At 49.7% G+C, this 26,851-nt stretch overlaps 2 protein-coding genes, 1 non-coding gene and 1 pseudogene across 5 annotated transcripts in view; 1 reads left to right on the top strand and 3 right to left on the bottom strand.

Annotated features, from left to right (window-relative positions):
• Nucleotides 1-26,851, top strand: part of LOC149330425 (4-vinylphenol methyltransferase 1-like) — a 63,793-nt gene that overhangs the window by 17,792 nt on the left and 19,150 nt on the right. The window contains exon 1 of one of the 2 annotated variants that reach the window (XM_089559851.1): nucleotides 9,767-9,835. The exons of the other annotated variant lie outside the window; for it this stretch is intronic. The gene's annotated coding sequence lies outside the window, so the exon portion shown is untranslated. Of the gene's footprint in view, nucleotides 1-9,766; nucleotides 9,836-26,851 lie in introns of those variants that run through there. 2 annotated transcript variants of the gene reach the window in all.
• Nucleotides 1,706-8,470, bottom strand: LOC149330428 (uncharacterized; annotated as a pseudogene).
• On the bottom strand, nucleotides 6,549-6,622 carry TRNAT-AGU (transfer RNA threonine (anticodon AGU)). The gene has a single exon. It is a non-coding gene; the product is annotated as a tRNA-Thr (tRNA).
• LOC149330427 (uncharacterized) lies at nucleotides 16,224-24,583 on the bottom strand. Of its 2 annotated transcripts, XM_089559849.1 has the most exons (4): nucleotides 24,538-24,583; nucleotides 21,299-21,843; nucleotides 17,783-17,992; nucleotides 16,224-17,700 (listed from the first exon to the last, which is right to left on the bottom strand). In XM_089559849.1, exons 2-4 carry the CDS (start codon nucleotides 21,839-21,841, stop codon nucleotides 16,957-16,959), a joined length of 1,497 nt encoding a protein of 498 aa, XP_089415975.1. In that variant the 5' UTR covers nucleotides 21,842-21,843; nucleotides 24,538-24,583; the 3' UTR covers nucleotides 16,224-16,956. The 2 variants fall into 2 exon arrangements, with proteins under 2 accessions (XP_089415975.1, XP_089415974.1); XM_089559848.1 differs by lacking the exon at nucleotides 24,538-24,583 and having other exon boundaries at nucleotides 21,299-21,988.

Genomic DNA, 26,851 nt, shown 5'->3' with positions numbered 1-26,851 from the left:
GGATTTTTCTGGGCGAATTGCGTAATTACACGTGTGATAAATTCACTTCTGTGCTTCATTACACGCTCTCGGTGCACACTCATCATACACATTGATTGGAAAAACTGTTGAACGCGTACGTTGAAAACAAAAGATGACTATATATACAACGAAAACTTATTTACAAGATAAATGCACGCTCGCAGCTTCATACACCTCGTTCCATCTTGCTTGCGCATCCGCACAGTCGAGCAACCCCACACACACTGCTCGCAGCTCTTCGTTTTCTCGTCCGCTGTCTTGGTTGTTCTCAGCTTCGCTGACAACCGGCCACTAAAAACACCCAAGCACAAACACAGAGGCGCGCACACGTGCGAGGGCTTACTTGCCGCAGTATCCCCGAATGCGCACTTTGGGGGTGAAAGGAACGCCGCGCAACTTCCGAGGGGAAGGGACACTCGCCACTCCGGTCGGAAAATTTGTTTTTGTGTTTTTATGGGGTTCAGAGCCCCAAAACGACTCAGGCTATGAGGGATGGAGTAGTACAGAGTTCCGGGTAATGTCGACCACCTGGGTCTCTTTACCATGCACTGACACGCACAGTACATGGGCGCTGTTGTGATTTGAGGCCCAGCCAGAGGTGACAGGCGAGCCAGGCAGGCGCCATCGGGCTGCGTTGACCAAAGGCGCTGGTTTTCACAGAAGACGCAAAGAACGCTGGTGTGGGGGCGCCTCGGGAGACTGCGTCGCCGTGAACAAAAGCAGCTAATCCCCTTTGCCGGAGATTCTGAAAGCGGCGCTTCTACCGAACTGCGCTACACGTGGATCGGAGGAGACAGCGAGCGGCGGCGGCGCCAACTCATCGCCCGCTTGCCCCTGAGCAGCCCGACAAAGCGGGGGTGGACACGGCTGATTTGTCCTTCCCTCCTTAAGAATTCATCGGTGACCGGCGTAACGACATAGGCGAAAACAAGATGCCCCGTGCACTGTCTGCCTCCGTGTCGCTATCTCTCTAGAGATCAAAGAAACAGACACCCATCTCAAGGCGGCTCGAAACACATGCTCGCCGGTGCCGCTGTATGTCTGGAACAGGTCGCCCTTCAGTAGAGCTAACGATGGCGTGGTTTGAAAACGGCGGAACGACGCACGCCCGGACGCGGCATTTCGCAGATGTGACCATGCGGGGCTGCTTTTACCCTTTTGACTGAGCGCACCACCGCCCCTGGTGTGCGGCCATCACTCACGGTTCGAGTGAGTGATTTTCCAGGGGGGTGCAACCGCCCCCCCTTGCCCCCCCCTCCGGACGCCCATGTGGGCCAACTAGCTGTGCTGCTGGAGAAATACTCCTGTCTTCTCTTGGTCGTCTCTATAGCAGGTGTGTCAGTTTTGCTTCCACTATCCCTAAAACCCAGATCTACTGGAAGGCTGAATATGTCATTTCCATCTTAAGTGTAACCCGGATTAGTGAAGCCAATAAGGTCCAGCAGTACCTGCGACTAAAAAACGAGCCCTGAAAGCCAGCGCGAATAAAAGTTATTTAAGGAACAAGGGTGAGCTTCACTGGAAGGCTCAGATTCTGGACGTCCTTAGCCAGCGGAAGGTTACAGAGCAGAATTTGACAGCACATGAACACTCCAAACGCGCGAAATTTAATTAGACATATTTGAAGCCTCATAAGAAAGCTGATCACTAAAGCTGACTCGTGAGAATAGCTATATTGAAAAAAAAAGGCAAGTCTTAACTGAAATGCAGAGTTATTTTCACACTCCTAATTTACGGAAACTGCATGCTGCAATATTCCGTCGTGCGGTTGACCGCGTAAGCAGATACGTTTTTCTAGCAACCTCAAATGGTGGAATAGCTCGTGACGAGAAATGTACCATTGTCTGAATAAACCTTTGTAGATATAACAAATTGGAGATGCCTCGTAAATGTAAAACAAAAAATAAAGCTGAATAATCGTAAGCAGCATACATAACTGAAAAAGAGAAATTAGATAATCATACGATTCTCTATATCTAAAGTGTGGTGGTCAAACATCTGCAAAGTGACCTAGATTCTCTCCAAAGAAGACAAAAAAAAAAACGACGTACAGGGTGGGCACTCAAAAAGATCCACCAACATAACAAGGCGCTTACGTCCTTAACAACCTCACGCTCACATCAATCAGTGTCAACTATTCTGCACAGTAATGTTCACGCAGTCACCTTGTTCAACGACGTACTTGTTGCGCGGGCACTGAACCGCTGTAGCGCAGTCAATGTTGCCCCTTACAAGTTCGTTCACTAAGGCTCTAGCCTGCGATGAGGTGCTGCAACGGTAGTAGGCGAAGCGGGCGTAGAAGTACTGGGCTTCCGACATCCGGTAGAGGCTCCAGGCGTCCTGCATCGTGTACCAGCTAGCTCTGGCGGCCACTGGTGTGGCGGCCTCGCCATGGGCACTACCTGCAGCCCCGACAATGGCGGCGACTTGTAGCCCCATTTTGAGCTCCACCACGGGGTGCACGGATACGAGGTACTTTGCGCGTGAGGCGCTCAGCACGCATTCCCTGCTTGAAAAGCATCGACAGAGATAACCTTAAAAGAGTGAAACATGCGCATACTTCACTCAATCTTCCACAGTTTGCTGTCAGCAGCACCTTCCAGTTACTGCCAATGAGTGACTACCCAATGGACATTAAAAGTCCCATAGATGTACAGCGAACGTTCATGACGTCCGCGGGACGTCCGAAAGAGTTCCAAAGCCCATTGGGTATAAGCCTACTCACTACACGATTCCTTGTCGAGTAAAATCATCAATAACCTTGCGTGTGTACATTTCGAGTGCATTATCAGCATTCGTTTTCTTGTTCCCAAATTCGGTTGTTTAGTAGCACTTAAAAGTCTTCTCTCAAGTACTCCTTGCTCGGTTCACTGTCAGCTGAAGGAAATCCTAACCATTCCGGTGACAGACCGCTGTCGTCTCGTTCATGATTCGAACGGTTTGACCGCATCATCTTCATCATCATCAGCCTAACTACGCCCAATGAAGGGCAAAGGCCGCTCCCATGTCTCTCCAAGTAACCCTCTCCTTCGCCAGTTGCGGCCACCGTATTCCAGCAAATTTTTTAATCTCATCCGCCCAGCTAATTTTCTGAGGCCCCCTGCAACGCTTGCCTTCACTTGGAATCCACTCCGTTACCTTTAAGGACCAGCGGCTATCTTGCCTTCGCATTATATGCCCTGCCCAAGCCCACTTCTTCCTCTTGATTTCAACTAGGATGTCATTAACGCGCCTTTGTTCTCTCATCCACTCCGCCCGCTTCCGATCTCTTAACGTTATACCTATCATTTTTCTTTCCATAGCTCGTTGCGTTCTCCTTGACTTAAGCTGAACCCTCTTTGTTAGCCTTCACGTTTCTGCCCCTAAGTGAGTACCGGTAAGATACAGCGGTTGTATACTTTTCTCTTGAGGGATATTGGCAAACTCTTGAGGGATATTGGCAGACATCGCACAGTACGCGTGTCTGTAGAATTTCGCCTCCATCGAAATTTGACCGACGCGGCCGGGATATAACCCGCGTCTTTCGGTTCAGGAGCCGAGCGCCATAACCACTGAGCCAGCGCGATGGCTTTCACGTTCTAGCATGCTAGGAATAGCCCAAATTTCATCTCGAATGTGATGGAAGCCGTAACAAAAACAGCCTCTTCCGTACAAGAACCCTTTCTTTCAGCGTTCTTGCACGCAGCGATTGTTTTCTTTCGGAATTAACGTCCGAGCAATATACATCACCTGTGCGATTGTAGGGCCGCCTTTGTCTCTCGTGACCAGCCCTTCCAGCCGACCAGTTTAATCCACAGCATGGCGGCCATGCGACTCGCAATCACGGCAGAGTCGGCGGAAAGCGGGTCGACGGTACCGGAACTCAGCCACCCGTAGCCCAGTGATGACACGTACAGAGTGGTCTCATCCGCAAAGAACATGCGGTCCGCAGCTCTGTTGTCGGGATTGTCTCGAAACCAGGGCACACCTCGTCGCACCGTCTCCTTCTTTGCTTCGAACTCGAAGTTCAGAGCCAAGAAGAAGTTCCGGGCGAAGCCCCGGGAGGTCATGTGCGGCACGGCTGGTTCCCGGAAGACCAGGTCGCCAGGCAGCACGAGCGATATGTTGCCGACTATTGACCGGAAGTGCTGAGTGTCGTTTCTGGCTGCCACCAACCGCCGAAGTGGGCCATAGTCAATGAATTGTCGCCGCGTGGGCTCGAAGATGTTGTGCAGTTGGTTATCTTTAGCGGGACTCTCTAGCGCCGCCATAGGTGGAAGTTGAGGTGCACGTGACTTTGGCAGACTTCCTCGCTACGCATATTAGGTGAACTTAGCGTGCTGCCCTGTTGAATGTAGTGCATGGCTTCGAGAGCGACAAGAAGCAACAAGTAGAACAACGCCAGCGGCTGATGTTGCGCGTCTATCAGAAGCCGAATGTCCGCAAAGGGGCCATTTTTATCTATGGCCAAGATTGTTTTCACACGTTCAACATCTATAAAGTACTCGAAGAGTATGGCTTTGAGTTGGGACAGTTCTAGATGGTCCAAAGCTTCGCTAATCTCTCTCAAAGACACGGATGTTCGTCTTCGGACACTAGGAGGCAATTGCTGTTCCCACTTCGAGATGTCCTCACTGGTGTAATTAGTGTCAAAGTGCGAATTAAGGACGGAGAGCGTGACGCCGTAGCAGGAAGCATCGCATTTACGTTTGTGGTCGGCGACTAGAGGTGTCCCCCTAGCGAACGTGAGCCGGGTTGTTTCGCCGGGTAAGTTCCTTACTTCGAAGATGAACGGCAGGTGGTTCCGCTTATCCACTGCAAAAGCCAAGCGAAGTAAGCTTTCGCCACTCGTTCGCGTGGTGCTGTTGGCGATTTCTAGCACGGTCGCCGCAAGGTCCCTGGCTCGCAGGTCCTCCTGCCATATCTCTTTGACGCATGATGTGTAAAAGGTGTGGAGTGCGGCCGCAGCCTCACTGCCGTAGTCCTGGGTGCCCTTGATGATGTCAGAGGTGATGTCCCACTACAGAGAGAAAACAGTAGCCCAGAGCCAAGTGCCTCATTAAAGATCTGTTAAGAAACACAGATGCGCTGCAGGAACCGACCTCTACCGAAACACGGCTCCTCAAGGACACTCGCGTTACATCATTGGGTCATTCACTGAGGTAAGGGGCATGTAGTGGAGATCAAGAACATAGACGCCAAAAGCAATCTTTTGTGTGGTGTTTTGTAGGCAGCGCAGTACAAACAAAAGGACAAGGTTGAGAAATGCTAAACCGAAGATAGTGTTTTCGTTTGCCACGTGTCTCAACAATTGGACCTTTCATTCCGCAGCGCACAGACGTTCCTGTTTGTAGCAGCTTTTTAGTCTGTTGATGAGACGTCCATACATGTTATGGTTGACTGATATGAATCGGGAAGGGCACTGCCCAGTACTTCCGCTGAACTGTCCTGGGTCAAGGGCCTTGCCATCCTTACTGCATGCCAACTGAGAAAACCCCCGCGTTCATTTGGTAGGAAATTAAAACCTAAGCTTCGTGGTTAAGGAAATGGGCGCTAGTTGAGATTGGTAAACTCAGGTCGTGTGACCGTAGTACGTTCGCGAACAACGGCTTCGAAATGGCGGCTTGGAGTGAAGTGCAGCGTAAGTTTTGAACTCGAGCGCTTAAACACTCCAGAACTGCGGCCGAACTTGCCAACTAACACTAGCAGGGAACTCGCTTTCTCCATTTCATTTTGACGAACTACCGAGTATGCCGCAGGCGGTGCGCAGAAAAATTAAAATTGCTAAATCACAGTTACCAGGCTAATTAACTGCACCCACTGCAGGATAAAGGGCTACCTCATAACTCTCCACCTACTCTTGTGTCATCTACGGCCACCTTACCCCCACAAACTTCTTAGTCTCATCAGCTCACCTGGCTTTCTTCCTCTTTCCTCTATGTACGGGGATAGACCCGAATCGTCTTTTCTTGGGCTAGTTGGTTTTTCATGATGTACGTGTTAGCAGCGCACACGAAACAAGGACGGACAGAAAAAGGGACCCCCTCTGCATTGTGACGGCGCTCCCTGCATTGTCACGCTAGCAGGGTCATGATAATCGGCCAAAGCCATTGGCTGGAAGGGGTTCCTTTGAGCGGGGAAACCCGCTGCGTTCTTGAGTTGTGTCCGATTTTAGTTTTTGCTCTTTTTTGTTTGCTTGTGTACCCTCGTTGAATCTAGATGTGTACTAAAAGCATTGAAATTTGGGTCAGTTGGCATTGATCCATCTTGAAGAAACGTAGCAGCAAGAAAAAAACGGAGACGAAATGCACACATACGACAGGACGAATGCTGGACTTCCAACTAAAAATCAGTCGGAAGTGCAGCATTGGTCCTGTCCTATATGTGTCTATTTCGTCTCCGTTTTTCTTGATGCTGCGTTCATTCAAGAAGTGTAGTCTCTGTAATAAGGGAGTACTTACTCATTGACATCCACCCGAGCGCAGCCAAACGGCTACAAAGGAAAGCTCTACAGCTTTCTCAGGAACATCGTAGTTAATGAAAAATTCGTCCTGGTCCGGGGTTCGAACCCGGGACCACCGCTTCACTGGAGCAGTCGCCCTACCAACTGAGCTAACCGGGACGGCAAGCTTAAAGTAGGGCGAGAGCGAATTGATCAATAACTCGAAGTGGGAACTCTGTTGGTCAAATGTTTAGGGGAATCCCCCAAGGTAGAGTAGATTTGTACTAAGGGAGTAATTAATTACCGACATCCACCCGAGCGAAGCCAAACGGCTACATAGGAAAGCTATACGGCTTTCCCAGAAACTTCATAGTTAAAAAAAAAATCGCCCTGGTCCTCGTCAATGAGTAATTACTCCCTTGTTACTTACCTACTCTACCTTGGGGGATTTCCCTACACATTTTAGCAAGTGTAGTCCCCGTGCGCAAATGGCTTACCACCAAGTCGCGTGCCACGTCACGCTGTACGAGGCCGTCCTCGAGGGCGTTCTTGCAGATGTACGCGAAGAAATCTGTGCAGGGCTGCTGCTTGTTGTCGATGGCGGCGAACAGCGTGGCTGCCTCGCTGGAGCAGCAGAACGTCGTCCCGGGGTCACTCGCGTTGATCCGCTGGGCGGACCAGTGGACAGCGAACCAGGCCTGCGCGGCGATGGCTGTGGGCACAGCGACCCCGCATGCGCAGCCGAGGCAGGTGCCTGCCGATTGCAGGCGCTTACTTCGCAGGATGGGAGTGCGAGTCGCGCGGCGACCGCCGTCAGCGGGGGAAAGTGGGTCTTCTCCCGGAGGCCTTGCTTCCATCGTAGCTGTCTTCAGCTTCTTCTGGAGGCTGCCCTCGTGGAGCGCGTGTAGCTGTGGGGAAACAGCGCCCTCAGGTGCAAGAGTTGACCGCTATGCGGCTCGTGCAGCCGCCAGAGCTACCCTTCCATGATTTTCATTGTCGGCTGAAAAAAAAAAATCAGCTTCTCTTACCTATCGTATTACTGTCGCAAAAGACGCAAAAGAGAGAATAACCACAGTTATACCCACTTTTCACACGTGCTTTAGATAACTTCGATTAACCTTTGTTCTTTGATTGGAACCGTCGGTGTACACATTAGTTTAATGTTTTGAAAGCCGGAGTTCCCGGGTTCTCCTAATGTGCAAGCAATCTTAAGTAAACCAGATTGTGGTGCCTCTGAAAAATTTGATACCTGTGGTCCCGCCCTACGTCGATCGCGTTTACCCGGGAAGTTTCACGAGTGTGTTTCATTGCAGCCTGACTTTAGGCATATGAGACATGTGATACCTCGGCTCATTTTCTGTTCGGAGTGGGGGATTTCATACCGTGTGGTCACAATGCAGCTTCCAGTACCACTTGTTCGCCCAGAGTGGACGACGAGAAAGAAAACATATCTTTTTACCTCTACGCAGGTGTCAGCTCTTTGATACTATCAGTCGATCAGTCGCGATGCTTCCCATAGGAAGGAAGGAAGGAAGGAAGGAAGGAAGGAAGGAAGGAAGTAAGGAAGGAAGGAAGGAAGGAAGGAAGGAAGGAAGGAAGGAAGGAAGGAAGGAAGGAAGGAAGGAAGGAAGGAAGGAAGGTTGGTTTTTGGTTTCATGGGGTTTAACATCCCAAAGCGACTAAGGCTATGGAGACGCCGTAGTGGAGGCTCCGGAAATTTCGACCACCTGGGGTTCTTTAACGCGCACTGCGATCGCACAGTATACGGGCCTCTAGAATTTCTCCTCCAAAGAAATTCAACCGCCGCTGCCGGGATCGAACCCGCGTCTTTCGGGTCACCAGCCGAGCACCATAACCACTGAGCCACCGCGGCGGAAGAAGGAAGGAAGGAAGGATCATTTTTTGGGAGCAAAGAAGGAGGTGATTGAACAAAACCAGATGGTCTCTGTCCAAGACCCCTGTGGCTCCGGCCGACGCTTTGGCGATGGCGACCACCACCTCCTGGTCTTCCAGGATGCCGCTGGCCATCGTCACCTCCCAATGCTCCTGCGCCACGTTTGACAGCTTTAAGTGGTTGGTTTAAGCTGGGCATGTCCATGCAATGTGTGTGAACTTAGGAATATCACCCCACTGGAGACATGTATCTGCGTATAATATTCGGCGGATCCGGTGTAAGTGGCGGAGATTGGGGAAAGTGAGTGTTTATGTGCGTCTTAAGTGATCGTAGTCCGCCAGGGAAAGTTGCTTATGGGGCTGGTGGACGCCTGTTTAGGTGGATGGTCTCTAGACGGGTGGAAAAATGGTCTCAGAGGTTAGAGTGCTGAGCTGCTGTGCATCGCTCGGTAGACATATTCTTAACGCATTAACGTACGCGAGCGTACGTCTCGATATGAAAGAGCGTTTGGCGGATGGGAAATTTAAAGCACGCTATCGCATATGTCTATATCCGTATTTAATCTTGGCACTACATTTTGCACCGTCGGAACGTCGCCTGTGCACTCTTCGCAGCTTTGGTAGGGCTGCAAGGAACTACTGAGATGGAGTATAGATGGCCCATCTTCCTTGAGGTGTATTCGCACAGGAGTTAGGCGCACTTGCTGCGATAAGGGTAGCCACAGTGCGAAAGGACAGACGAACACAAGTACCGAACGCGCAGCGCTGCTTCTGATGCCTTCAATACGTTTCGTTTGAATCTGTACTTTTTGACTGTGACTCACGAGAAAATACGTGGCGTATTCCATCCTTGCGGGTGCCTGGGCGCTCAGTTCCCGGCGGTGAGGTAGCGAGCTAGGCCTAGCTCGATGGCGACAAACGGCCGGCAATTGGCCTAATAGGCGTCCTTAGGTTGGCGAAATCCGGTTTCGGCAGGCGCAGGTCGACGGTTCGGATGTCTTCCGAAAGATTCGAGCCCGAGGGCTGACTCTCTCCGCCTATAGGTGGCTTCGAGGCGGGAGCCCACGCGACACACGTCAGCACAGATCCGTCGTCTTCGTTTTCCTAGAATTTATCCTATGCAAACTGTTTCATTATTCGAAAAGTGTGCCACCTACTAATCAGTGGAAGGCACGGCGCACATCAACAGTAGGGTTTCGGTTTTGTTTTCGCGAAAACATTACGGTTTTGAAGTGTGAGTGGAGAATTAAAGCTTTTTAACAAATTTTCCTATGTAGTCTTGCACACCAGAACATGTTGCACACCACTAGCGTGCGAATAGTAAATATACGCCCGTGAAACGGGGTTTTGCTCCGTGCTTTACGCCGATGACAGCAGAAAATCATTGTGTGGTGGCAACTATGTGCCCGGATGTGTGATGTATGTTATGGCTGGTGTTGTCGGCGCGATCTCCCGCGGATTACGTTTCCAAACGAAATCCAGCTTAATCGTCCCCTCGTGGTAAGTCTACGCGATGGTGTTTTATTTATTTGGTCTCCTAAACCTCTAGAAGGAGAGCGGTGTGTGTAGAGCAGAATATCTGCGCACAGACGAACTTCCTATCCTAGTTTGTGAGCGACGTTGTAAGCAGCGGGAACCATCGGACTCTAGACTTATCATATACCGCTTATGTCTGCGCCGCACTGTTAATAACGCGTGGAAAATGCAGTCATCACGAGATTCTCCGCACGATTGCCTCCAAACGAATTGGTTTATGCGATTGGCGGGTTCAGTTGGGTTAATTAGTCCATTAATTAAAGCTAAAATTGTCGAAAAAATGGGCGGTTTCGTGTCATCACGTGCTTGTCCGCACGAATGGGTTCATGCCAAAAGAATGGTACCATCAGATAGAGCATCAAAAATCTCATACGGGAAATCAAGGGGTTGAGCTGGGTTAATTAAGTAATTAGAGTCAAATATGCCCAAAAAGGGGGCGGGACCGCAGTTAAAGTGGCGCCAAATTTCAAAACGCTAGAAGTGTGGCACCTCGTGACCGGAACTGCGGGCGGAGTCAACGCGTGGAACCAATTTTGAAAACGAAGCGTGGCGCGAAGTTTAAAAACTCAGATGGCATATTGATGGAACTTTATTATGACTATTGGGCTATCGGTCAGGTACGGATAAGTGATGATCGACTTCCGGTTTGAAGGTCTCGACTTCTGGTCACGAGTCTCAGTTGGCGTGAAAAGTGTGGAAGTGTTATGTCGTTGTCTTGGTGTGACGTCATAAAATGTGACGTCACGCCTACGCATTCCTCCAATGCCAATGCCGCAGTGATCACTAATGTTTTTTGGTTCTTACTTAGTCGATGAGAAACCCATGATGGCAATCCGCTCCGCGCGAGCTGTCTGCTGTTTTTTGCATGTGTGTGTGCTGCAATGTAGATGGAAATATCTCTTAGCCCGTGAATTACGGCCGTAATGGAACTATGCGTTAATTCTGGGTGAGCTTGATTTTCTTGGCGACTCTGGAAATGCACACTCCCATTCTGAGGTGGATTACGCTTATTTTTTTTTTCAATAATTGCGTTATCGCCTGTCCTGAGCATGAATTGCTGTCCACCGAGAGGTGTGCATCGCTTGTTACGTGTAGACGCTCGCTCGCCATGGAAGCTCGCCCGTCATGGACAGCGACGTTTCACTAAAGATGTTTTGTAACGCTGTAGATTGGAGCACGGGACGTTTGTGGAAGTTTCAGCTAAGCTGCGCTGGACGACTGCTATTAGCGTCAAGGTTGAAAAAATTCTCCGCTAACACTGCCTCAGTGTTCGCATTGAGAGCGTTAGCTACGGGAGCTTCAAATGTTTACATCGATGTGCTCAGCAAACGTGAAGAAGGCCAAATCCAAACATCAGCGAATGTTTTTGGAAAACCACTTCTATGACCCAAGCAGCGCCATCTACATCAGGGATTTTGCACAACTATTGCTATTTACAGGCACCTTCGCTATATCCGGTTTATTTCCTCGTTATATTAGTTAATGAATTTTATAAACGTGCGCATCACAATTAGATATGTAAGATATCAGGAAACTTTGAATGGCTTGAAAAAAAAACGTTTATTTTCAGGGCTTTTTTTCCTTGAAAAATTGTAACTACTGCAAAACATCACGAAAACGGAATAATAATGCTCCGAAGTTCAAGCAAGTACGCACATATAAGTCACATATTTGTGAAACTAACTTCTTGTTCCGTTGCTGGGCGCAACGGAACATGAAAACTGACCTTTAAGTTAGTCCATACTGGACTCGAAATCACTGTCGCTGGATGCGGCACTACGCGCAGCACCATGCACATGCACAAGCTTCTGAACGCATTCTAATGAAAGCGTGTAGCGAAGGCTTGCATGCATGTTTCCGAAACCTGACCAGTTTCATTGGCAGCTGGCGGATTGTTGTGGCATCTGCCGCAGTCGGCAAGCAAGAGGAGATAGCGGCTGGTTGGTGCAAAGTCCGTGCCATCCGGTAGAAGGCGCCACGTGCTACAGTTGATAAAATGGTAGTGCGAGTCCATCTCGCTTAGTGTTACTCTATAGCCTTCCTACCCAATCTCCTTGGCTAACAAGCTAGGCTGATATTTGGCTAAAGCCGCGTACGTGCGCAGCAGCCTACGTATATTAGACACTTTTAGTTGGCCGTACGGAACGGCGTTACGTACGCAGGAACGTTGCGGGTCGCGAGTGCGCATGCGCAGAACGTTCCGTACCGCTGGACCGCTTGCGTACGTACGCACGCATCGTGTCGTTGCGTGCGTACGCTACGGGCACGTTACGGGTTGCGTTGACAAGATGGCGGCGCCTAGCTCGCCCGCTTCGAAATAAAAACATGTCGCCGCTGCATTCTCCGGCGGGATAGCTCGCTCAAATGGTAGCGGTTAGCTTTTATTTTGCACACTCTCGCCCACACGCAGAAGTATAAGCGATAACTAGCCCCTGTTTTTCAAATAATTTGGCGATTTTCAAGCTGTAGGCTTAACTGTGTTTACCTCGTAGCAACGACACCTGGCGGAGCACTTCTCTGGCTTTTAGTCAATTATTTCATTTTCTTCTGCTTGCATAGTTTTTCTTGGAACAAAAAAAAAGACTCGCGATGCAGCCAGCTTCGTTACCAGTAATTAAATGCTTCTCGGCATTTCGATAGCTGCTGTGGTAGTCGCGGAGCACACGAGAATCACAACCTGAAGCAAACAAAACAGCGAGAATGGCTGGAGGAGGATTGGCGAGAGGCTTGGCTTGGCTGATGTCAAAAACTTTTCAAGCATCAGTTCTTATTTCTTGCGCCAGATGGCGCGGAGAAGCACAGCGGAGAATTTTAGGATGCGCTTGGTACGTCCACTCGGAAGGACGCTAACGTACGGCTAACTAAAAGTGTGATGGACGCGCCATTCGTACCGTACGCAACGTAGTGTGCGTTGCGTACGTAAGTCCGTTACGTACGGCCAACTAAAAGTGTCTATTGTTTTGTAGCGAGAGCTACACGACGCCAGCTCTTCGAGCTTTCAGCGTGGCACCTCTTGAGCCGGTGTCGCACGTGGTGGGGAGCAGCTGCTGCTGCCGGCGAAGCGGCTCGCCGGCAAAACCGAACTGCAACAGCTGTGCGCATGCGCTGTGTTTAGTTGGGGGGGGGGGGGGGGGGGAGTGGAGAGGGGGAGAGGTGTCTCGGCTGTGTAAGTACGCAGCTCGGCGGAAATCCCGCGTCACTCCAGGTTTAACCAGAGCTAAACCGCAGCCAATTTTTGTGCCGGGTGTGTCGCGCTGCAGAATTTTCAGCCGTCTCGTGCTACTTCAGCCCTGAGTTCACGTATTAAACGTGTGTTGTTAGGTCCAGCCTGGAACATCTATGTGACATCTATGTGGCCTGGCCTCGCAGCATGAATGTTTGAAAATCACGACAGGCGGGAATGTAGATAGATAGATAGATAGATAGAACTTTTATTCACGTCAATTGCCAGACAACATAAATCAGGCCTACCAAAGCCTCAAAGGGCTTGAGTGGCAGCGCCTGGCAGACAGCTAACATTGGCAAAACAAAGGAAAATAGAGACGTTGCAATGAACTTTGCAAAAAAAGAAAATGGTCACCAAACAGAATGAAACAAATATATAACTATTACAACATCAAGAAAGATTACAGTAATTTGAAATTAATACAGTAAATAGCTGAAATAACTACGGGGCAGGAAGCAACACGGAGACATACCGCAAAGTTTTTTTCAGGGTGTATTTAGTTTTCATGCGGAGTACAGTAGGAGGCAAGCTATTGAAACAGGCAGGTACATAGTAATGACGTGTGCGCTTACCGTACCGGGTTGAGGAGCGAGGAATGCAGTAGCGGTATTTTGGTCTTAAATCCCGAGCAGGGACATATGGAACGGTGAACTGACTGTACCAGAAGTGTTTTAGCACAATAGTTTCTGTTAATAAAGAGTTAAAACTTGGAAGCTTTAGTCTTCTAAAAATATCAATGTCATTACCAATGGACAGGTCGTATGCAATATTCTTTAGAAGCGAACGCAAAAGCGAATTCACCCTATGTTGCCAGCGAACCGTGCAGTGACCATAAACAGTAATTCCGTACCTAAGTACACTATAGGCTAGAGCATGTACAACACATTTACGGACAGAAAAAGGCATAAAATATCTAATGTTATACAGGACACACGATACAGCACGAAGCCTTTGGCAAACAAAAGAAAGGTGCGATTTCCAAGAGAGATCACTGTCGAAGGTCAGGCCAAGATATTTGACCGAATGCGCATATTCAACTGGTACACAGTTGCAATTAAGACAAGAGGAAGGATGCAAATAAACAAGGTCAGTTAATTCAACTTGTTTTAATGGGTTATGAAAACAGATCAGTTTTGTTTTAGAAGTATTAACATGTAGTCCGACGTAACGCGCGCACGCACACGCTGCGTTACGTTGACGAAAACAACTCCTCCTATAGTCCGACGCACTGCAGCGCCGTTTGTAAAATGCCGATTCACACGACGGACCGTTCGCCCGCGGCCCGCGCACTACGTGTGCATACGTCAGCACTTTGAGAGGCGCGCTGGATGCATGCATGGATGGCGGCCGACAGCGCGCCTCTCAAAGTGCTGACGTATGCACACGTAGTGCGCGGGCCGCGGGCGAACGGTCCGTCGTGTGAATCGGCCTTAACCGGCCGCTGCCACCGCGCCCCGACGAACCCGGCGCAGATTTCGATCCTGCTCCATTTGCGCGCCAGCGCCGCCCACTGCGCCGACCCACAATGCATCGCACAGAGAAAAATGGCAGACGCCTGCACGACCAACATGAGTGGCGCCGGCAGCTCAGACGTTGAACTTGCGTCGGACAGCGTGACTCAGAGGTTTATCGAAGCCGTAAAACGACACTCCCGTGTGTGTGTGACACCAAGCGACCCGATTGCAGGGACCAACAGCGCAACGAGAACGCGTGGGAACAGATACGGCAGAGCAGCGTGCTCTCCACAGGCAAGCTGTTTACGACTGCTGCTTTCGGGTTCATTTGTATACGTTTCCTGGTCGAAGTATACCACTTGCTGCATGCACCGTAATGTCTGATCGAATTTTTTTTCCTCGTTTCCATTTGTAGTTTGGGAATGCCAGTAGCTGTGGCGGAAACACAAATGTTACAAGAACCGCTGCAACACACGTGTGATACGTCACTAGTGCAATCCATGTATAATCCTGAGCTGAGTGATCATAAAGTTGCGAAATAAAGTCACATTTTGAGCTGACGTAAGACTTCTGCTTGCTTGGCATGGAAATGAACGCTGTTTACAGACGGAGAGGCAACACCTTCATGTTGTGCATTAGCATTGCCTGACTACCCTCAGTTGCCATGGCAAGGAACCCTTTGGGGACATGAACTACTCTGCAATGGCGTCTCGAATTCCCAGGCTTCTGAAGCTGAGCGGCTGCCATTGCCAGTTCAACGCAATGGCGTGCCCTTGACAACCAATAGTTAAACACCCTTTCTCTGTCATTCAGTTGTATGTCGTGGTAAGGGCGCATTAAGTATACGGCTGCAGGGCATATGGTGCACCTCCCACGTTGCCGTGAATACGGCAAAACAGATGAGGCAGCGAAGAAAAAGGCGCGAACGGAATGCAGACGGCCCGCGCGACAGCGATCGTTATGCGCATGCTCCGAAGAGAGCCGCCGACGGCGCGCAGCGCCGAAGTATCGAGAGGTTCGCATTTCGTGTGGCGTAGCGAAACCGCCATAGCGCGACTGACCGCGAGCGACGCTTGCCAGCGCGCCGAGCACGTCAGACTATAAACGCGCCTGTTACCTGGCACCGACGATGCCGACTGCTCTCCAATCGTTCTCCGATGCACGCTGTAGTGGTTTTCAAAGCAAAAATATAATCCTAGACTGAAACCAAGCAATCATGAAACCTTGAAAGTGAAGCTTTCGCTTCGAAACTAAAACGTTCTCCTTCTGATCCACTCAACCATCTGTGGCTATTGGAGCAGAAAACATAAAATGTCAAGCACTGCATCAGCAATGAGGTTTAAAACAAGCCCCTTTTCATACTGGGACTCACCGTCTAAAGGCAGCTCCTTCCTTCGAGCTGCACTTGCTATGGTTTGTGCTGTGAGAATGGTCAGCATGACATAAGCGTGTCCCATAAGAAATAAAGTATACTTGCACCTGTTTCTCATGCATTTCGTCCTGTTTTTAGACAGTCGAAAAATGAAATCCACTTCGATACAGTGACTGCCCCCATTCCCTTTCTAATAAGAAAAAAAGTTGTTTCTTTCTTGCCTTTCTTTCCTCTTTCAGAAATGAGTTTGAATTTGAACACGCCTTTTCCACAAGTGCAGAAGCCGATTTTCAACGCCGACTAGACATCTATGAAACCTTAAAGCGGTACATACACTAAATTCTGGTTGCGTCTCTATAGCTTATAATGAAGTTTAAGATATTAGTATGTTTGCATTGCCCCAGTAGCATTCGCTTACGACTATCAAATAATTTTTGATTGAATTTATTGTCTCGTGACGCTCCCGGTAGGAAAAAGAGAAAGATGTGATATCAAAGAATAGGTCGTATGAGCCGCGGTGAAGTGCTATAATGTTGCTTTTTCAATTGTCACTGCAGCTCTTGACGAAGGCCGAGTGAGAGAAGAAATTCAATGATATATTACTGCGAAAGCATTTCTTGGCTCATAGCTCAGTGGCGTTCGTCCCATAAGACAGATCCATAGCCAATACAACACTAGCCGCATAAAAATCGATACACTCGCTAACTGGCCAAAAGAGTCCAAAACTACCGAAATACTGGCCAATCCACATCCAAAGTCTAGAAATATCCACAATCCAATCCATAATACAACAGAATCCGGAACAAGCCACCGATGATTCTAGTTCACTGTACCGAAACTGACTGCCGACTTTCGGTAGGAGTGGTGACGTCACACCCGCGCGCCATAACTGCATGAATGTTTTTGAATTGATGCACGCACAGTGTCGTGAGTGCTTCGCTAAAGTTTTATTATATACGTACAATTCGCAGGCGAATAGCGCGAGTCTCTTGCGCATCATTACAAAGAGGAAAAACAGACAATAGATACTGCTTTAGGAAACCCTGCCTTCAGTGTTCGTGCTACGAAGCACTGAAGAAAATAGGTTCTCCACGGCTCTGCGGTGGTAGTAGAGCTTGTCATGTGCCGCGCAATGAACGCACATACACCACGATAGAGAGACACGGTCGCGCGGAACGCTGTAGTTCTCGAAGAAGAGCCTCACTTCATAGCTGTCCGTCACCAGGCGGCGGAGCGCGGGCAAGGCCCTCATCACGTGGTGCAAGTCTTCGGGCTCCAGTCCCAACTTGCGCACCGTCAGATCCGTACTCAGAGTCAGTTCTTGTAGACGCGGAAACGAGATGCGCCCACGGTGAAGCATGCAGAGCTTCAGGAAATATGAGGCACCCCCTTCACTGAGCAGGTGCAACTGGCGCAGCCTACCGCTGGTGGACACCAACAGTGACTCGAAACACAGCCCTGACAGTCCCATGCCTAACTTGACGACTTCGAGGCTGGGGAAAGCATCGAGTCCCAACGCGACTTCGTCCATGGGTCCTTCGCAATCCACTAGGAATAGGCTCTTGAGATGTGGACAAAGCCTTGCTATGGCAGGGAGCCGCAGGCCACTGAAGAACATCAAGGATAGTTTCTCCAGCTGAGGCCATGTCTTCAAGACCTGCTGAAGCGTCGAATTGACCTCAGTGTTGTGGAGTGGAGGTCCCACCTGCAGCGACAGACTGCGAAGGTTTCGGAAAGATGAGACGGCAGCCAGTGCTTCCCGGGATGTGATGACCACCTGCAAAGGGGGGAGGGGGGGTGCGCCTTTAAAATCGGGGTTAAAGGCTGTACACTAATGCGGGAAGATGGGATGCACGTACCAGCAAGTGTTCCACGTGCCTGTAGGTCCTGGCTGCACGAAAGATGTCTTCCACGGTCGCCATGCCTTCTTGCCCAGAGCGGTAAGAGACCGGCGCAGCGATCAGAGAGAAATGGGTGAAACCACTCATTTCCGACCGCACGGCAGGCGCGGCTGGGCATCCCTGCTTCACGGAAGCCTCCAGGATGTGGACGGAGTCAATGCGGCACAACTGGGCAGATGTAGGTTAGGGACGAAGAGTGGGGAGAGTTATGCGAATGAGAACAGAAGACAATTCTGAGGGCACTTAAGTCTGCTTACGTGGAAGAATTCGAAAGCATGTCTTCAGGAAAGGAAAGGGCGCAGAAGCGCTCAAATCTCGACATCTCGATGGACACCTCAAAAGAGCCTTAAAGCATGCAACTGAATGTGTACATGTCATCAGTCTAAACCCCTGTCTCAAGTTACAAATTGAAAAGGGATCGAACCCGCGTCTTTTGGGTCAGTAGCCGAGCACCATAACCACTGAGCCATCGCGACGGCTACAAATTTTCAGTTTGTGTCGGAAGCTAGAAATTGATAATTGGGAGTCGCCGCGGTGGCTCAGTGGTTATGGTGCTCGACTACTGTGTCGAAAGACGCGGGTTCGATCCCGGCCGCGGTGGTCGAATTTCGATGGAGGCGAAATTCTAGATGCCCGTGGCCTATGCGATGTCAGTGTTTGTTAAGGAATCCCGGTTAGTCGAAATTTCCGGACCCCTTCACTATGGCGTCTCTTATAGCCTGAGTTGCTTTGGGACGTTAAACTCCATAAACGAAACCAAACCGAAAATCGGTTTCTGAGAAAAGGAAATGGCGCAGTGTCTGTCTCACGTTTCGGGGGACACATAACCGCTCCGCAAGGGAAGCGACAAAGGAGATACGAGACAAGAAGGGAAGAAAGGGGTGCCGTAGTGGAGAGCTCCGGAATACTTTCGACCGCCTGGGGTTCTTTAACGTACCCGTGAAATAATAACGGAGAGACTGCTACAAGGTGCCTGCTATTAAGAAAACCATCACAGAGGCATTGTAAATTGTATGACGAACTGAAACATGTGCATTACCCCATACATTAGCCGGAATGACACATCACAGAAATTCAGGCAACTTAGATTTGCTTCAGTGAAAATTTCACAGAGATAATCTAGAGTGGCGACATAGGTCGCGCTCCTTCATGCCTCTATGACGTCCCGTACAACATGACACAGACGCTTTGGATGCTTTGATTCGCAAGGCATTCAAGGTAGCACTTCACCTTCCCCTCAACACACCCACAGACAGATTACTAGGCCTGGGCCTCCACAATACGATCGGGGAACTGGTGCAGGCCCACCGACAGGCCCAATACATCAGGCTCACACAAACCCCCACAGATCGGTATATCCCGGACACCCGCGGAATCAAAATACCTTGCAAAATACCGGCCAACGACCCAACCCTCCTCGCCATCCCACGACCCCTTCACCGAGACCTCATCATCAGGCCGCTCCCGAGGAATATGCACCCGTCCCACCATGAGCAGCGCCGCAGAGCCCGTGCGTAGGCACTCCATCGAGCGTACGGCCCCGAGCCGGACGCCGTATGGGTGGACGCTGCCTGCACGGGCGATGAAGCGACAGCAGCTGTGATGGACTCCTCTTTTTCCGCCGTCCTCACACTACCTCTCCCTCCAGACACCTCCCCAGAAGCTGCAGAGGAAGCCGCCATTGCACTTGCTATCACCCGCACGGAAGCCCGGTACATTTTAAGTGATTCTAAAACTGCGATCCTAAATTTTGCTCGAGGCCGTGTCCATGTCCCTGCTTTTGGCATACTGGACTCGCCCAATGCACCCCCTCCCCGCCAAGTGGAGCTGATATGGGTGCCCGCGCACTCCGGGAATCCCAGAAACGAGGCCGCCAACCTTTTAGCCCGAGGTTCTTTAAACCGGGCTCAGGTGGACTCGGATCGGGGATTCACGAAGGAGCGCGTGCACTCATTCAGCGAGCTGACGCAAGCCTACAGAGCCTCACGCCAGCTCTAGCCCCCGCCCCACCCCTGCCTAGATAACAAACACGCAACTCTCTGGCGCAGACTACGGACACACACTCTCCGTTCACCCCTTAACCTAGCCTACTATCATCCCTCCTTCCCCACTCCGGCATGCACTCTATGCCCGGAACCCTTCGCCTCTTCCCTCCACATCATTTCCCTCTGCCCCGCGGACCCTCCCCCGCGCGACCTAGAGAAGCTCAATACCTGGGAGGACTGGGAGACCCTGCTGCGCTCGGAGGACCCGGCCGTGCAGCCCATCGCAACCGGCAGGGCTGCCAGTGTTATGGACCTTGGGAACATAAACACTTGAGTGCAGTGGGATCGTGCGGGGACCCTGGGGCGTGCCCCGAATTCCTGTGTAGATAAAGTTTTCTCTCTCTATCTCTCTAGAGTGGCGTCGTTGCGTCGAATGTGTAATTGTGACATATAGTGTGTGATAAAATGTTGCTGTGGGGAAAAATTGGTTCATGAGTTGTAATTAATTAAACGCGATAAACACACTTATACGTCACAACAGTCATGGACCTCGATATAACACACGAACGTCAGAACAGCCACGGACGTCGATATAGTACGTGGACGTTTTGCTTTCGTATTGCTCCAATGCGAGTCGCCGCAGTGTTCCCAAAGCTTTTGCGGATGGCATATCTGTCTACGCCAGTGGCTGCGTGCGTCTCGTGTACCCGACACAGATACCGTCCTCCGTAGATACAGTGGATTACATGTTCTTTGCTCGAGGTCTGGCTCGATACACGGGAGGACCAAGCGCATTTCGATAGAGGCTGCATAAGGAGACACTATACTTAAGGTTGGGTCTGTTGAAAGTTAGAAGAGTAGAAAACTGAGCTAGTTGGTTCATACTTCTTGGTGGGTACAGTCTGTTGAAAGTTTCACAATCTCACTGCGCCGGAATTCTTGGCATACCCACCCAAGAACATCCGCGCGAAGCTGCTACACAAGACGTGAAAATACAGCAATTTTTCTCATACCGTTGTGAAGTGCGAGTCGTAGAGATACTGCAGTGTTCAGAACATTTGCCCGCTATCGGCAGCACTTGTTTGTCTGTTTTATCGGGGGTTTAAGGTCCCAAAGGAAGTCACGCTATGAGGGACGCCGTAGTGAAGGGCACTGGAAATTTAGACCACCTGGGGTTCTTTAACGTGCACTGACATCGCACAGTACGCGGGCCTCTGAGGGACGAAATTGTGCAGAAACTTGAGATTTTACAACGCAAGTCATGCAATGCTGAATATCCCTATGTTTAGCCCATTTGTTCTAGATACAGCAAGACATGCTATGCCTAATATCCACATTTTAAGCCATCTGTTTTAATTGCGACTGGACTCGGCATGCTCATCTCCCCTTCAGCTATCCATTATCGATGTTACTTTGCCGAGTACCACCACAATTAATGAATTTCGATCGGAGTCAAGCTCATGCACACAGCAGCAACAATGGGACATACCAGCGGACAAGTCAGCAGGATTGCTCGAACTGTTTCCAGAGACAGAATGAGATAATCGTCGTGCGCACCCTCGACGCTTCCCACCAGTTGTCTCAACTGCGAGGACTCGACCAGGGGTGCCCGATGGTCCCTGCAAGGCTCGTCAAACTCCACGGCGTGCGTGACAAAGTCGTGAGGTAGGGCGAGAACCTCGGCGTTCGGGAACATGCTAACTAGCTTCCAGACCTTGTCCTTGTTATGGACAATGCACACCTCCTCAGCATCTCTGAGGATGTCTCTCGCGACGGTCTCGAAAAACTCCGAGCTGTTGAAGGCGATGCATCCGGCGAAGAGAGCCCCCGATATCTTCGTGCGGCGCAGAATTCTCCTTGCAGCAACCAGGGAGTGGCGGTTGGTCACCAGCAGGGAGCCGCTGTCGTCCCCCAAGGAACATCCTCGAGGAAGAGGAGCGTCCCGTGGCCACGGCGTCTCCAGCTTCAGGACGACGTGGTCCTCCACTTCCAGGAGGGCGTGTGGGTCTCCGAAACGTTCAATTCGTTCCATGGCTGAGAAGACGCAGAAATCTGGTGTCAAGATATACATACGTAAGCAGACAGCTTCATAGACATGCATAGAGAACATGTAAAAGTGTGAATATGAACCATTCACAGCATGAGGGGCTATACGGAGCACACCGTGGGCCGTCACGTGGATGAAGCCCGTCCGAGGTCACTGGTCCAAGCGGCCAGGAGATAAATATGAGATAACGAACGGAGGGGAGCGGGCGATGAGAGAAAGAAGGGAAGAAGTAGGCAGAGAAAATAGATAGAAGCTGCTGGGAGCAGATTATTGAAAGGGGTAAAAAAAAAGAAACGCTGGTCAGAAGAGAAAGGAAAAACGAGAAAAGAAGGGCGGTCAGGGGACACAAAAACAAGGGGGAAAAAATTAACGCACGCTGTTGTAATTTTTTTTGGTTCTGTTCTTATTTCCTAATTTTAGAAGGTTTCGTGAGCACTGCTTAGAACGAAATTGTCTTGACGTATAGGTACAGTAACGATTAATCGTCTCTTTTAGAGCATTACATCTCGCTCGTTCCTCACTTTTGCGCCTCTGTCGGCCCAGTCCACAGTACATTGATTTTGAGGGCACCAAGATGCTACGGCGCGAGGCGCTTCGCGGCGTGTTTACTTTTGATGGGATCGCTGGCAATGAGGCCCAACCCCTACTCCGGTGAACTTGGCAGCGGGTCAAGACGCTGCCGGCTGCGCTAGTGTACAGTGCAGCATGATTTGAAGTTTGTCGGGTTCGTTTCGACCAAAATAAACGAATACATTTTTCTTGGCGGGACGGGCGCTTAATCAGCAATAAAGAGAGCAATACGCTGAGGCAGCTTATGGGTATCGGGCGTTAGCAATATCGAATGAATATTGAGTCATTAGCCATAATCGCTATATCCGGTACACAATTTTCGTTATGTCCGAATATGCATTTTTTTATGCCAACGTATACAGCGCAAGAAGGCAAATCGTTTGACAACGCTTCGGATGTCCTACGTCAATTATGGACATTTGAAGTTTCAAGAAGTCATGGCTTAGAGAACCAAAAGTCGTCGGTGCGAATCCCTATGATACGCTTTGATTCGACTAGTAATATTATGCTCCGTAACGCGCTGAATCGTTTGATAGCACTCCGAACATTCTACGCCAATTAGGCGGTCCAATCTAACGTAATCTAAAGTACGACAGCACAACCTCACATTTTCGTTATCGTCTAGTGTCTTAAGTCGTAGCGAATGCGTAAGCATCAGACCACTACGATTCCGGGTACTCGACGATAAAGGAACTGCGCTGCTGTCTCATTGAAAATCAGTTTCGAAAATTGACGCCGCAAGGCGGAAGCAAAGCACTTTCCCAGTGCACGGTAGCCAACAGGAACACCTTTGTGGTTAACATCCCTGACTCCGTTCTTCTCCTTTTTCTATCTCTCTCTAAACGTAGGCGGATATCCGTGCCAGTTTCATTTCGCAGTTGCCAGACTCTGCTTTCATAATACAAGAAAAAGGCGATATTAAAACCAGCAAGCGAGGACTGCATAAGCATTATAGTCGGATACAATTCAAGTCCCAGGCAGTGAGACTATACCCACATTCGAGACCACCGAGCAGAATTCCTCCAAAACAAAAATCAGAACATATCTTCTCCTTGCCTATAAACAAGAAGCTAATCATTAGAAGAAATAAAAAGCAGAATAATTTTGATACATCTGGCTTGTTTGATTCACTGTACAAACTACTTCTTGAATAAACAGCGCGAACGAAGACGAGCACAAAAGACAAGAAAACGGACGACACAGCGCTGTCTTTTGTTTTCTTGTCTTTTGTGCTCGTCTTCGTTCGCGCTGTTTATTCAAGATGCTTAACCAACTAGCCCGCCAAAACGTGTTAATACAAACTACTGTTCTTTTTTTTTGTCAATGCTTGTATCCTACATAGTTACGCAATAAGCACTATACTACAACGCTGCGCCGCACAGAGCTACTGTTTTCCTGTGCTGTTTTGACGTATACTAATGAGAGAGCATTACTTGGCTCATTGTGCGAAAACCTGCCGTTATCAGAAACTCGTGGCAGGCAGGCATTCCGGCAGAAAAGCGGCACTGGAACAAGCAGTGCTGTTCAGGTGTCCACCGAGAAATGAAACAATTACTGCGCCATTTGATTTACTCAAATGCCACTAATTTAGACCGCCGGCGTTCAATGGGTTCATTGGTCCTAGCGTTGACAACGTTGTGGCAGAAACAGGGAATGCTCTCGCATGTAGACATCACATAAGGATTTCTTAGCTGCATTAATTCGTTGCTCAGAGCGCCTGCACTAGTATTCATGCACTACGCCTTCAGCAACATACTTCTAGTTCACTGTAGCTTCGACAACATCGACTAACACGAGTCCGCAATTAACATGAGTCCGCGACTAACATGTGTCCGCGAGCTGCAGCCGCGCAATCCGTCCTCTGATTAACATGACGGTTTCAAGCGGTCAGACCATAAAACACCTCTGCGGTGAAGACAATCACTTGAGCACAGCGCACGTGAGAAAAGACGTCAAACTGAATGAACAGCGCAGCTCGCTCTTCTCGGTTCTTTGTACAGAGCGCCGTTATTCGCGCTTTACATGTCCCATGGTGTAACCAGCGGCTGCTGGTCGTAGAATCTGGTGCAGTGACCACACGAAAACCGTGAAAGAAAGAATGGAAAACTCACCGCTTCCGCACGGTACCTGCGCCGAAATCTCTTGCGGAACAACACTTACGACCACGCTTGAAATGGCGGTTTGGAGAACGCGGCCGGTACAATTTTCCGTGCTGTTTGGCACCGCCCGGGTATGTGGCGCCATCTGTCCAATGGCGTCGTAATCCGGCTGTTCATGTCACACCCGACGGTCTCCCGGCTCGGACGCGGAGCGGCGCGCGCCTGAGACCCCTTTCTCTTGTCCTACAGCTTGGCGCAAGGGTGTGTTCGTCTTGAAAGTTTCAAGAACGAAAACGGAAAGTTTCGCCTGACTTTTCACCGGAAAGTGGTGCTGAGCACCGTTTTATTTTCGCTTTTGACATTGTGTGTAATGACGATGTCTTCCTAGTTAACAAACATGAACTAGGCGATACAAACTCGGGGTTGGAGCATAGCTGACCCATCCTGTCTGCAGGTTAAAAGAAAGTCTGGTGTCATTGACCTGCTGAATCGTGAAAAAGTAAACATCGCGGTTGACGTTGGTCTGTTGTCCAAGCAGACTGGGACACTTTGAATAGAGTCCGCTTCAAGCGTTGCAGCTCCGTTGATTTAGAAAAATAATCGGAGCCCAAGAACTGAAAATGACATGCGACGCTGGCGAATTTATTTTTTAGGGAATATTTTCTTGATTTGGCTTTTTTCCAGACCTACCATAGAGCCCCAAGTGCCAGATATTCAGGGAAATTGATACACAGCTTTTCCAGTTGCGCTCAACTTTCAATAACGGTACGCTACAGTAACTTTTCTGAATAATAGAGAGGAGAGCAGCATAGACATGATAAAGAAATATTACGCTCAAGCCGACCTATTGCTGTTAATAGGGGCTATTACAGCACAATAATACGCACAAGAACTTATACAGTCCATGGTCGCACTCATCAAGGCATCAATGCAACACTGACCCCCGTATGAGCCAAGAACAAATAGATTTGGCGAGTCCATGAGACCGCAGAAAGACTTCAAGACTGTGGCCGCCGTGACACCTACTTGCAAAAACTTAGATGAACACATCGCTTCAGCTATGAAAGGAGAGCTCAGACTGCAATTATATGGCATACGTTCGTTTTGTTGCGAAAGCTACACTAAGGTGCTGCACTAACAACCTTGGCTGAGCTATGGCTGGTGTTGGTATGCGCTTATGCCTTGCGCTTTGACCTTGAGCCTTGGCCTTTGACCCTTTTTGTTTGTTTTGTTGTTTTTTTTTTGGGGGGGGGGGGGGGGGGTTAACATCCCAAGGTGACTCAGGCTATGAGGGTCGCCGTAGTGAAGGGCTCCGGAAATTTCAACCACCTGGGGTTCTTGAACGGGCACTGACATCCCGCAGCACACGGGCCTCTAGAATTTCGCCTCCATCGAAATTCGACCGCTGCGGCCGGGATCAACCGCCGCGAGGTTCAGTGGTTATGGCGCTCGGCCTGTCACCCTTGACCATACACTTGGTGTGAAGGTGTGGAAGAAGTCACGTGACCTTCGCGTGATTACACGTAATTATGGCGTAATGGAGTGTGGGTGTGACGTCACCACCGAGAGTTGCATATAACCGGCAGCTTCGTACCGCAGCTTTCGGTACGTTTAACTCGGTTCGGCCAAATCAAATCGTCGCCTAGATTTTTTTTTTTTTTGATGTGGAGGACATGCGACTTAGAAAACGGCAAGCCCAGTGACGATGAAACACAGCCAACGAGCTCATTCACAAGCGGCTGCTTACGTGGCCGGGCAGAAGATGTGCCGTGCGACACGCTGGGTTACGCACAGGAACGTACCCTGGCTACATCTATATCGCATATTGTGCTGCAAACACCATAATGCACTGAGCAAGGCCGACTGGTGGTTATTTGAGTAAGTGTGCCGTGACTTCAGCGTCTCAAAGCTGAACGTGTTTTTGCCCGTGTGGAATCCAACGCGAGAGAGAAATCAAATACGCACCTCCTCAGGTGGCAACAGCCCATAGGCTGTGGGCACTGCTGCAATACACGAACACTTTTTTAATTCTAAACACATCACTGGGCACTTTTCGAAATTTATTATACCGCCCAATCAACACAGATTTATTTATTTATTCAGCATACCAATGGCCACCTCCTTTCTTAAACTTTCAATCCTCTTCTGATTATTTTGCATTAACCGCCATTGAAGGCTATTTTTTTATGTTGCAAGGTATACTACTTCGATTTCTGTGACGTTGGGTGAAATTTCTCAATCCTGCTTTCGCTCCGCCAACCCAAGTAGCAGAGGTAATCAACCCAGTATTATAAATAGATGGTTTTATACTGGTTCTCTGTAGGAT

Source organism: Amblyomma mixtum, chromosome 9, assembly GCF_055824585.1.
Source record: "Amblyomma mixtum isolate Tamu chromosome 9, ASM5582458v1, whole genome shotgun sequence".
Classification (NCBI taxonomy): domain Eukaryota; kingdom Metazoa; phylum Arthropoda; class Arachnida; order Ixodida; family Ixodidae; genus Amblyomma; species Amblyomma mixtum.
This window is presented reverse-complemented; position numbering and strand designations above follow the sequence as displayed.

Coding starts and splice junctions, on each gene's coding strand:
- LOC149330427 (XM_089559848.1), bottom strand. CDS start 21,919: ATGTTCTCTATGCATGTCTATGAAGCTGTCTGCTTACGTATGTATATC. Junction 17,993..21,298: donor TCCTGCTGACTTGTCCGCTG/GTATGTCCCATT, acceptor ACATCTGCCCAG/TTGTGCCGCATTGACTCCGT. Junction 17,701..17,782: donor GGCACGTGGAACACTTGCTG/GTACGTGCATCC, acceptor CCCCCTTTGCAG/GTGGTCATCACATCCCGGGA.